At 40.9% G+C, this 13,205-nt stretch overlaps 1 protein-coding gene across 10 annotated transcripts in view; it reads left to right on the top strand.

Moving 5' to 3' along the window:
• Positions 1-9,062, top strand: part of LOC118404799 (kinesin-like protein KIF13A) — an 86,754-nt gene extending 77,692 nt beyond the window's left edge. For 4 of the 10 annotated variants that reach the window (XM_035804147.1, XM_035804148.1, XM_035804149.1 and 1 more), the window contains 7 exons: positions 571-687; positions 1,705-1,881; positions 2,324-2,713; positions 3,668-3,772; positions 4,218-4,358; positions 4,948-6,985; positions 7,564-9,062. In XM_035804147.1, the coding sequence (XP_035660040.1) occupies positions 571-687; positions 1,705-1,881; positions 2,324-2,713; positions 3,668-3,772; positions 4,218-4,358; positions 4,948-6,985; positions 7,564-7,811 (3,216 nt within the window). In that variant the 3' untranslated portion in view covers positions 7,812-9,062. The remainder of the gene's footprint in view (positions 1-570; positions 688-1,704; positions 1,882-2,323; positions 2,714-3,667; positions 3,773-4,217; positions 4,359-4,947; positions 6,986-7,563) is intronic. The other 6 variants (XM_035804153.1, XM_035804150.1, XM_035804151.1 and 3 more) reach the window with 6 other exon arrangements.
• Positions 9,063-13,205: the final 4,143 nt, after the last annotated feature.

The following is a 13,205-nucleotide window of genomic DNA, read 5'->3' as shown; positions in this document are numbered from 1 at the left end:
AAGCTCACGCTTTTTGTAATCATACCAATTTAAGGGCCTCATTTGTTCATTGCAGCATTGATATACTTTTTGATATCTGGTAGTGGTATTCCCAAATTTTGGGTGTCCATTTCCAGAGTTATTCAATGCACAACATCCGATAATGCATGACATGTCAACTCTACCTGACAATGCAACATTTCATCAAGTTTAGGTCTCAAGTTCTTACCATTATTTGTGGATGATCTTTTATTGGTCTTAAAGTATAAATCTATCAGTGTGACACCTATATGTATTTCTACAAGTCATTATCATTCAGACTGGATAAACAAAAAGACATCCAATTTACAAAGGATTAAATTATGATTTATAAGGGAAAGAATTTACAATGTACTGTGCACTTTTGCAGCTATTTCTATGATCAAATTCAGTATTTGTCAAAATGAAATGTCACTATTGAGACAAAACAGAAAGTTTTACTCAAGAACATAGCACGAAAGATTAACTCTCATCCACAAATAGTGATGCATTGTAACTATGCACAGTTTTCCTATCTCTTCACATATTTCTGTCATTATTTTCTCTATCTAGCCCCGATCAGAGAGCCATGGGGACATCAGTTCCTCCCTCCCTCTACAGCTGACAGAGAACCACTCCCTCCCCAACCAGCACTACCTGCACAAAGACATGTTCAGGAACAGAGTTAAGGTTAGGCTTCAACACATTGTACATTCAACAAGCTTGCATCATAGCCTGGGTACCATCCGGAAAGTAGTTCGCTCCGATGTTCGCTTCTGCTATCCGTCTGGAGACTTGCGCATTCAAACCGTTTGGTGGTAATGTCAGTTAATGAGCGAATGTAGGAATGGGTTCTAAAGCGTTTGTTCGATGACACTACAGGCCTCCCACGAGCGGGCGGAGGGCATGTCCGGTGTGAACACCGGTTCGAACGATCGCTTGAACCCATTCCATAATTCGCTCATGTATAGGGACCAATCAGCGCCTGCTTCCAAAATTTGGACGATTCCAGATGTTTAGATGCTCCGCGTTCCCAGACGGAAACACAGAGAAGCGACTGTATATAGTGTATGATGAATGTCGGAGCTAGAAGCAACTGTATTTGTATATAATGAACGCCGGAGCGAACTACTTTCCGGATGGTACCCAGGCTACTTGCATCACACACTGATGTGAAAATATAACCTGGTGAGATCCTATCTTCTGCATTTTACCAAAGAGTTAAGGTTTGGGTTGATTACAATGAACTTTCACCAAACTTAGAATGTTTAAGTTTTCTTTGGTGAAGATATCAGATTTTCTGTGAATGCATTGTTTCCCACACTGATATCAAATATATTGCAGATGGTATTTCATTGAATGCCAAATAAATGTAGTATATCATACACTCACAGACACACACACATACACACACACACACACACAGTCTTTGTACAGAACACTCTCACAGACATACAGACATACATGTACACATACACACAGACTCACACACGAAACACACGCATATACATACAAAAATATACACTAACATTTAAACATTATCTCATACACAGTCACATTGTTTTACAAACATGAACATATAATGTACAAATGCACAATCACACACATGCACACACACACACACATATATCCAATATTTCCTAGTGTGTCACATCTGTACATTGTTTGTGTCTATTCAAAATGTTTAAATGTTTCAACCATATACAGGAGGGCAGTCGCGAAAGCCTGGGATCACCTGATTACCCACTGGGCAGCCCTGTCGGCGTCTTCCCCTTCGGGAGTCCGAAGGCCGCCAGTCCGATGGCTTCCAAGTTCAGCAAGCCGCTCAGGCCAGTTCTCGAGGAACTGAACAAGGAACTGACACCATTGCTGGACAAGGAAAAGGTAGGGAATCTGTACTAAATAATCTATTATTTGTGTCCAATACATAACAATACTAAATTTACAGGTTTTAGATTGATAGATGTCAGAATTTTAACAGTATAGTGTGTCTGTCTTTTTGTAGTTTAAACTGAATGAACTACCAGTGCTTCTTAGTTCTGATGATGATGTTTATCAACTGTCCCTGTTTCCATCTACATTGTAGTTTCAATGTCTATAATATGACTGGTAGTTATGTTTTCGCATCAAATCTAGAATGAACTGACATTATGTATGTTATACTTTACAGTTAGCGTTCTGATAGTGGAAAACAGTTACTGTATTACAATGTCTTTGTCTGTCTACTGTCTATAAACTGTCTTAGAGAGTGCCGTATCCTTCTACACCACAACTCAAAAATAAGGCAAGACTAAAACATTGTGACACAAACTCATTCACACAACAGGATGACTCACCACAGGAAGAAGAGAAAACACCCCTAGCCACTGAGGATGGGGCATTTCGCTTCGCCACTTCCGCTCCCGTCCAAATACCAACCCCAAAGGACGGCTCGCTTGACGCCCCTCGAAGCGGTCGTTTCATGGACGAGGAAATCTCTTTGTCTCCCATCTTCATCCGCGTACCGTTCCAAGAACCGAGTCCGCAGGACAAAGCCGCCGACCACGAGAAGAGAATCTCCCTTCTCCTCGACGAACCAATCTCAAATTCACCGATCAGGATCCAGGGGCAGATGGCCCCACGGGAGTCGGCTCCAGCAGCTGGGTTGCCACGGCAACAGGATACACATGGCAGCTCGTCTTCGTCAAGCAGCTCCGATTCGTCGTCGTCAAACTCGGTACAAACAGCTTGAACATTTGGTGTTTTCTTGGGTTTAAGGACAGAAATCTTCAAACAGTTTGTTTCTCTTGCACGGCTGAGGTTTTCTCTCATGGATCTGACCTCTTCACACATTTGGCTTTTCCTGCACGGCTGTTCTCTTCTTTCCCATGGACCAGAGCGACTTACACTTACCTCCAAGCTTTGACTATTTGGCCTTTGATGGAATCCTGAGTGTGTGGTTTAAACCTTATCATTTTTTTCTTCCTAGGCTATCACTTACGTCCAAGCTTGGATGCTTTAAGAACCTCTGTTAGGGTCTGGCTTTCACTCATTTGCTCTTCATTTCTCAGGAGTGCAGTCTGTTTCTCGTGAATCAAGTGTGTACGTTGTTCTTATTGCTCAAACAGATGGTGTGCTCCTAATCACATTCTGCAGTTTAGTATTGAACTTGGCACCAACACCACATCATTGACTTTATACCTGGGTGGCTTTTTATCTCAATTCATACACACTTTGCAATGAAGTTCCTGGCTTGGCCATAACTAAAACTTACCGGCGGACCTAAGTGGTTACGGGCAGGAGAATGAGTGTTAAAAGTTTACAAGAACTCAGAACACTCATAAGTTGTATGGCATTGAAGTTGTCTGATAGTTGCATTACCTCTCAATACAACAGTAACTACACGTGTCACACTCATCTACTTTTTGTCATCTCTAGCTACATCACCCATTCATAATTTCACAGTGAAACTGTTGAGCTTTAATCAACACTGCAGTTACACTAGTGATTCAAAACATTTGTCTGTAACTAAAAACCTGATATTACCAAACCTAACAGAAACTCAAATCCCTGCACATCTTCATCTTACTCACCAGTAACACATTGTCAGCACATCATTATCTAACCAGTAAGCTTACGGAACACATTTTATAACAATGAGACTGGGTTCTTGTTCCATCCTTACTAACAGACGGAGGAGGGAAGTCTAAGTGATCCCACCTCTCCCACCATGTTTCTGAACTTGCATGCTGACGTACATTCTCCACCCAAGAATGCTCAAGGCCAAAGGCATATGGTACAAAAGCTTGATACTACATTTTCTTAGGTCTTCATGCACCAAATATGTTAGGAAATGAAATGTAATATACATCTGTCATAAGAGGGAGAAAGGTCACATTTTAATTCATTTTGAGGAAGAAGATAATGTTTAAAGCCACTGTACCATCAATATGATACAAAATGATTGCCAATGGCTATTTTCTTCAGTATTAGTTGGTCCATCTTTGAATCAGATGGCATATAAAAGCTTTCATAGTGGTATCATTTCTAAAATGGCAACAGCTTAATAGAAAGCAAACAACATACATGTACTTTGAAGATAATTTTTCTGAATTGCCAGAACTCTACTGTTTGATGATTTAATTTTTTTATACAGGTACATGGCTGTAGCTCATGTATTTTTAATGAATATTTTCACTCATTAAGTGAAAATTGAAATTGAGTCATTTGGTTACCTACAGGATAAGACAGATAATTCTGCTGTAGTGGAGGAAGCACAGTTTGATGAAGAAGTAGATGTTAGACAAACCCCTGATCTTGATGTCCATGATGATGACTCAGACAGTTCTGACTCCAGCAACTCAACAGATTCATTAGATACGGTACAGGCACAATCACATGAGGGTGGTTGGGGTGGCATCTTTTTCCTAAAAAATGGACTTTAACCATTTCCCTGCTGCCTAAACCCATAATGAATGCAAATTTGGTGCTAAATGGCTACCTTAACATGCTGAAGGTTAAAAATCGTAAACACTACCTGACATACACGTACATGTACTAACTTCCCAGTGTGGTAGTGTTTTTGTTGTTTGGAGTGTACAGGCCTGGGTTACATGCATATACTGACCCCAAAATAACTAATATACTAACTAAACATTTGCCTGTGTTTTGTGACATATTCTCGTAGTTTGAATCTCCTAATTCTTAGAGTTTCTGTTTTAGTTTTATGATTCTTTCTCCTCATTGGGGTGATGCTGAATGTATAAGTGGAAGCATTGTTATTGACATTAATGGTAACAGTTGAAGTACTTGCATTGACAGACAATTTGTCATTGTTTGTCTTTCTCTGCTTGGGTGATGCATAAGCTCATAATTGGAAGCTACAGAATCGTTATTGATATTATTCGCATTGATTCATTCAATACTAAGACTTTTTCATCAATAGTAATACTTGTTTTTTTCCATCCGCAGTCGGATGATGAGGATGAAACTGAAACCATGGCAACTCACTCCATCAGCATCCCTGCCTCCTCCTCCTCCTCCCATCACAACCAGCGGCAACATGAGGAGGACCATAGGGAAGAAGAATTTGCGGAATTCGAGGCCTACAACCCCACCAAAGACCTGGACATGTCATTCGAGGTTCCTGATCAAGAGGAGAACGCAGCCAGCCCTCCACTTGGGCAAGCAGCAAAGACAGACCTGGTCACGCCAGTGAGTGACGCGTCGGACGATCTTCAGCGCGGTTCAACCAGAAGTGTGACGTCAAGTGGATACGGTTCACAAGCAGCCTCCAGTCTAACCCTTGCTGATGAGGCGATACTGAATGAGGGTGTCAACGGACAGAAAGAAACCCCCATGGATGATGCTGCTGTGAAGATTACTGACGACAAAAGAGACACCTCTGACAGCGACTTTGAGGAAGATTCACTCATCCAGGATGGTGTGTCACAGAGTGAAGTCAGTCCCAGGTTGCAAAGACCAAATACACTTCCATTGGATTCCTCTTGTAAACCTAGTGAGCCAGAGAGAACTGATCATGAATCGAGTCCCACTATTGCTCACAATGATGAAGCGAAAGAGAGAACATTAGATGATGACACGAATGTTGTCATCCAGTCAGATAATGAGCAGGAAAGAACTGACCAAACTGAGGGAGAATCTGGTGGACCAGAAAACCAAGGGCTTCAGACACAGACTCCCTCAGACACTCAGGCTATTGAAGGCAACACAGAAGAAACTGAAATAGTTGAAACCTTGGAAGACAGCCAAACGGAAGATAATGAAATTGGTGAACCACAACCATCAGAAGCAGTTCCTCTCAAAGATGAAAGTTTGGAATCATCCGAACCTCTGACTCCGTACCAATCAGAGCCTGCAGTTGTGGAGGAACAGTTAGTGGAATTCCAGGAACTGGTTTCCGAGACAAAACTCCAGGAAGGACCCAACAAAGTCCAGGAAGAGCCAACAGAACTTTCCGAGACAGAAATTCCGGAGGCAGAACTTCCAGAGATAGAACTTCCAGAGGCAGATTCCAAAGGACCAAGTGAACCAGAAGAACAACTACTCCTTGAAGACCAGGAAGGGTTTCAGGGGGCCTTGGAAGAAGACAGAATAGATGAAGATGTGGCTCAAGAAGCAGAGTCCACAGAAGAGCCTAATGATTTCCAGCATGACCAAGAAATTGATACCCACGAAACATCAAACGTTGTCAATGATGCTCATCCTCCAATTTGTTCAGAAGGCCCAGAGCAATCTGAAGAGTCTACTGAATCCAGCAATGATGCATTGAACGTCACCGAAACTGCAGCTCGAGCTGCAAAAGACGAGCTCACTGAGCAAACACTGTGTAAGGTAGACAGTGGCTACTACTCCCCAACAAACACTCTCACCAGGGGGAAGACTAAAGAAGAGGATGACGTCACACCTACAGGAGAAGAGACTTTCTTTACGGAGGAGATAGACTCAAGCATATCAAACCAACAGGTGCCTTCGTCTGAAACTGATGATGGGGAGAAGACTCCAACATTAGAGTCTGTTACCCAACATATCGAAAACTCCGGTCCAAGTACAGCTAGTGCGCAGGATAGCCATGAGGCTGAAGATGTTGATGAAGAAACAAATCCTCCTGCTGATGCTTTATCAGAAGAACAAAGGATAGAAGACATTCCAAAGGCTTTGGAACCTCCTCAGTTAGTCCTACCGGAAAATGGCAAAGAGCTCGCAGATAGGACCGAAAACGCTGAAGGGGACTCAAACACAGGCCTTCTAAACGCTGCAGGGACGAGCACACCAGACAACATGTCAGACATAGACGACAATTTGAGCGTCTGTTCGGGTGACAGTAGACCCGACAGCAGGAGAGGGTCTGTTATAGAGGTACCGACGTGGTTGGGTGTTGGTGAATACGTGTCCGTTGGGAGAGACAAACACGGTGTGGTGAAGTTCGTAGGCGAGACAGAGTTTGCGTCTGGGCCGTGGGTTGGCGTTGAGCTGGATCTTGATACTGGTAAGTATGTTGTTGGCAATCTCTTTTTGTCATCTGGAAGCATGTTTTATAAAGATATATCTTAGAAAATTTGTAAGGAAACAACAAGATTCTTTGCACTCAAAGAGCTGAAGTAACTTAAGGAGCTTGAGTTGTCACTTGGCAGAACAAACGGAGAAAAGACTGTCGTGATTGAAATTTCAGGTTGTTTCCACAGCTTTAAATGGAGAATCAGTAGATGCTGATGATGCTAAATTGACATGTGACCTATCAGACTGTTGCAATATAGCAGGCAAAACTTGAGTTGATTTGTGAAATTCCCTATTTTCCAAAGACAATTCAAAATAAGACATGCTTTTGAAAAAGCCGCGCTTGTTACCTCTACGACCACATTATAAGACTACAGTTTGCCATAATAATAATTCATTGTGACAGATTCATTTATTTATGGATCTTTAGGGCCATCCCTACAGATGTGTAAGGACATCCAGAGAAGAAAAGAAACTTAAGATAGTATTATGGTACAATAAGGTTAAGCGCTTACTCAATGATAGTCTGATTTGATAAGCTGTAAAAAATTTATCAATGTTTTTTTGCAGGGAGGAACGATGGTGAGGTGAAAGGTGTGCGGTACTTCAAGTGCCGTCCCAACTACGGCATCTTCGTACGGCCAGACAAAGTCACCCAGGCCTCCAGAAGACGGTCCACAAGAAGTCGCCCGAGTCCCGGCTCCACCAAGCCCTTACCGAAGGGGGGAACAAGTCCTGCGCAAAAGTCATCTTCACAGAGAGTCTCCGGTAGTAATACTCTCCCCAGGACGAAACGGAAAGAGAAGACAAACTCTTAGATGTTTGTTGTTGGTAGTTATAAGTTTGGTGCACTGTACATAGCAGTAACCCCTGCTATATCCAGGAATATCACACTTTCCTACTCCAAGGTGCTCATCCCCCCTCCCAAATAATGCTGCATGGATGGATGCTCCTGTAAATGCTGTGCATTGAAAAGCACCATTAATACCAAGAAAGTGGTATTTATACCGTAAATGTATATGAGTAAGTTTACAAAAGCATGGGACAATTTGTTCCCGCCATGTAACTCATATACGCAAGGCCTATTTCACTTTTTCATCAAAAGTTTTCCATGGAGTTAGATTTTCTCAAAGTAGGCTTTCATGTAACATTGGTATGATCTTAGAAGTCCTTTTATAAAACATCATAGGATCTGATCTTCAGTGTCGTTTATAAGAAAAGTGGCTCCAAATGGCCAAGACTTAGGGACCGAGAGTCACAGGTTCGATTCCTGTCCTAGCGAAGGGCACTTACATGTAACACAGCTTTTGTCACTCACCCAGCTGTAGAAATGAGTTCCTGACTTCAGTTAGGGAGGTAAAAGGTGGTGGAAGGAGAGGGATGGGTTCCACCTTCCAATACCATGCCCTAACTTCTGTGGACAAGAACCCACAGCACTACCAACTGAAAAGGCTATAGGACTAACTTAACATATCTTCTAACAAGAAAAAAAAACATCGATAGCTTCAAATAATCATCCCAATGAATTTTACTCTATCAGACATTCAGAACTAATTATGAGAGTATTACAATTACTTAATTTTGTTTTCGTATTGTTGTGTATGATAAGAAGTGAGGGTGATTTTTAGAATGAGTTGGGCTTGAAAATGTGTGGTTTTGGGCTGTATATAGTACAAGAAATCGCTTGGTAGAGGGTTTGAACGTGTTTGCATGGAGTTGTTAAATGGTGTAATGGTGTTTCCGACGGCCTATGTACTGTACAAAAATGTATGTTTGATAATTTTGCCAATTTGTAAATAATGGCTGGACATAGAGGATATGCTGTAAAAAGCACTTATTTAACCCAGATGCTATACAGTATATAGGTTCGTTTATGTAGCCTTGCGTTTGTCATCTTACCATGATTTTATAGACTATTTAGTAGTACGTTTTAAAATACTTAGCAGGCAAGACGTGTCATTTTAGCCACTGCCGTTTAATTCTACGCAGAACAACATTTTATTCAATGTTTACCATACATATGGTGTAGAGATTTTGATGATGACAAATAGAATGTTTGAATCATTGAACGCATTATTCGTTGTTGCCATTGATGGCACTACATACGTTACATGTACGTCGATGACGGTTAAACATCCAGGTCATAAAGGTGGGGTCACACATGCGTATATATTCAAGTCTGTTTGAGATGCGTATGAAGCTCTTAGACTGTACCAGGCTCCACAGGTCGCGAGAAAAATAGTACAAATTGGACAAATATAGATACATAACATGCCAGATGAGTTAGCTGACCGAGAAATATGGTTAGCGACCCAGCTAACTCGTCTGACATGTTACCTGTTTACGTTTGTCCAATTTCTATTATTTTTACAACGACCTGTGGGGCCTGGTGGAGGTAAATACTCCCATGCGCGCCTCATACGGACTTAGATATATACGCATGTGTGACCCCACCTTTAGATACGCCAAATAGCAGTTGCTCAAGCAACTTGATATGATCTTGGAAACGGTTAGGTGTTCAGGTAGCACCCACTACTAGTTACTTGTTTAAAAAGTGGGGGTTTACAGTCGACTAGTCCAGTTACATTTGTAGTAAAAAAGCAATCTTCCACCTCAGCAGGCTGCTTGGAGATTGCAAATACCACACTACAGACAGAATTTAAACGTTTCGTGAGAATGTTAAGACGTACGTGATGACTTGTGCCCTCACAAACCCCGTGTCATGTTCGTAGAATTTGGCGTGACGGTCCATGTTATTTAGCTTGTCGTCGTGTTGACGTAACGGTTAGGGCGATTAGTCCAGGACCCAGACATCATGGGTTCGAATCTTCTGCCACATCACTGACGCTGTATCACTTGAAAATACACGATCTTACTCACTTAACTGAGGTTAGGGACACGTCGATGAAGATTAGACATCCAGGTAATAAGACACACCAAAAAGCAGTTACTCAAGCAACTGGACATGATTCTGTAAACGGCCATACATTTCAAACAACATCCGTTGTTTTTCGTCATTGACACTTTAGAAATCTTGTGGAAGATATTCTAGCTGTGAATTGATATGCAAAAGAATCTAGTTGGAGAACGGGTTATGAATTGATATGCAATTTTTATAAGTCCAAAGGCAACAAGGGTAAGACAAGACTATGATAAGGTTAGGGACCTCTCTCTGATTGGACGTTAAATGGAGGTCCTGTGTTTGATTATGAGGCTTGTCGGTATTACGGTTAACAAGCTTCAGTTATGTTTTACTGCCGTATTCCAAACGTGACACCGATGTGGGTAAAAAATTATTGTATGTTTTTGCTCGTTTCTTTAATCAGGCAAAAAAAATGCGCGATCTGATATCATCCTTAAGATTTACTTGTAGTGAATGGCATATTGTAGTTGAGGTTAATACACAAGTACATGTAACTTTGTCTTTGACAATTTTTTTCTACATGTGGCACGTACAGTACTACTGATGTACTCGCGCTCTCATTTGATCTAGGCTTGGATTAGTCTCTCTCCCACGTACTTGAAAGATGTTCCAGGAAAATTGTTTTTCTGAAGTCTGCAAAAGACGAAATGGTTGATGAAATAGACTGATCCTGGCTGTACCAATGGTAGAATGGTAATCATCCGTTCGACCAATGAGAACGGGGCTGTATTTCTATTTTTAGCGGAGCCATTGGATCGGCTCTTACAGGTGGCCAGCTACGTATTGTGACGCCATAAGCTAGACAATCAGTGTCAAGATTTCTTCTCATCACTTTGGCCCCGACAGCGCTGTCACAAGAGGCGACGTCTCAAGTTTGTCCTGCTTTTCTTAAGGTAAGACCGCTTTTGAAGAACTATCAGCAACGTTAAGAGGGAGAATTATAGCAAAAAGAGCTCTCCAAGCAGATGTTAGCAGAATACGGAACATTCTCAGTGCGTTCCAGTTTTGTAACATTACTTTCTTTTAGCAATGAATGTTTTGGGAATACTAGAAAAGGCTACTGATGTTGCAAATAAAAGTCGTACAACACTGAATGCTCCATATCCTTACATCTTCTTGGAGATTAGTGGTCCAGTGCAGATGATAGTCTTTCAGCACCAAGGGAAGGGTGGTTAATGGAGCGTATTGCGGTATGTAGCAAAACGGCATCATGATGATTCATGTAACGGCGGTCTTGAATTGTACGTTGCATGAGGAGTGTAAGCCACAGACACTTTGAAAGGTAGTAAATTGCACATGAGATAGACTGATAGTAAGCAAATGAGAGCGTAATGCATTTTTATATGCTCTGATGCAAGTTTAATCATTGTACATTAGTCTCACTTAATTAGCTCCTGGGCAAGGGCGGGACACGTCCGTCAGTGTGTCAAAGTTCCTTCCCGCGACTGATGGCGCATAGGGCGGCGCCCATCTCCGTTCCACACAAATTTGTGCATTAACTACAGCAGGGGGCTAGTCCACTGGTAGTGGCGTGTGTTCAACTTCCATACTCTTTCCTAAATGCTGAGTGCTAAGCAGAGAAGCAGCATGTACTATTTTTAAAGTATTTTGTATGACTCGGCCGGGATCGAACTCACGACCTATCGAATGCAAGGCGAACACTCTACCCATTGGCCATTGCACCGGTCTGTCCGTCAGTGTGACCGCAAGGAAAAATTGGTACAAATTTTCAAAGTTGGCGCAGTCCTGTATGATACCTGCTGTGCTGACTATTTCTATGTGTATTAGCCAGCATTGCATCCGCCTCCATTTCACAAGTCAATAACTTAAACAGAAAGGTCAAACAGGTGATATATAAAACGATAAGAATGATGATAACAATAGCACGTGGGTGAATTCTAAATGTTCTGACGTTGCCTTCATATTCATTTCAAGGAACATGGCATCTATTTGTAATTGTGGAAGAAAGTTTCTTAATAATGCAAATACCAAGTCATGAAAGCTGCATTTTGATAAAAAGAAAAGCTTAATTTTTGTGTTTTGAAGCCAAAAAAGGAGAATAAAATGGATTTTTCCTTATCATTTTGGAATCTGTCATGCCTTAGACTCAAATATTAAGATTAGTGTGATTTTTAACAGAGAGAAAAACGAGGAAATGTTCACTGCGCTTTTTATGGTTACCTCTTAGTCGCGAATATCTCTTGGAAGTTTAAACCACAAAGTCAAAACCACCGCTGAAATATTTTTAAATGCGTTATTAAATCTCCATATGTACGTTTAACATTTTACAGTAGATATCAACCATTCTTCCATGGGATTTAAGATAAGTATGAGGATGAATTGCCAAGTGCAATTACGTTTCCTTCACATTTGTTTCAAGTGCCCAATGTTAACGCATTAATTCTTAACACACACAGTATGTGATAAGATCTTCTTAAAATATGATTTATCTTCCCAAAAAAATGAAATTTCAGCCATTATTTTATTATTTTATTTATCTGGTAGTAGACTTTCTACACACCCATTTCAATAAACAGGCCTCAGTCTCAAATAATACTTTTTAACAGAGACAGTATACAGTTTCGTCTGCAAAAATGAAATATCAACCATTCAGTTATTCATATCTGACTGTAGACAATACAAGTACTGCTACAGGGCACAGTGTACATATGCTTGCGTAACAATGATGCATGTGAAATGTGTGATCGGCTTTCAACTAAAATGATACCATTCTCTTATGTGCTTTGTGATTAATGAAAACCAACAGGATGAATTTCTATATGTACCATGACGCTTTCTACACACCTATTTCAATAAACAGGCCTCAGTCTCAAATATTACTTTTTTAACAGAGACAGTATACAGTTTCGTCTGCAAAAATGAAATATCAACCATTCAGTTATTCACATCCGACAGTAGACAATACAAATACTATTACAGGGCACAGTGTACATATGCATATGCTTGCGTAACAGTGATGAAATGTGTGATCTGCTATCAACTAACACGATACCATTCTCTTAATGTGCTTTTGTGATTTATGATCAACAAAAGCAATGAATTGCAAACGTAAAATTTCCATGACTTTTCTACACTTTACTTCAGAGTACAAGCCTTAGTCTCAAATATGACTTGTTAACAGAGACAGTATATGCGTTTACAGTTTCGTCTGCAAAAATGAAATGTCATCCATTCAGTTATTCATATCTTACAGTAGACAATATAAGTACTACTACAGGGCACATGTATACACGTGGTTGTGTAACTGTTATGAAACACGCGATGTTGT

Source organism: Branchiostoma floridae, chromosome 17, assembly GCF_000003815.2.
Source record: "Branchiostoma floridae strain S238N-H82 chromosome 17, Bfl_VNyyK, whole genome shotgun sequence".
NCBI classification, from domain to species: Eukaryota; Metazoa; Chordata; class Leptocardii; order Amphioxiformes; family Branchiostomatidae; genus Branchiostoma; species Branchiostoma floridae.
This window is presented reverse-complemented; position numbering and strand designations above follow the sequence as displayed.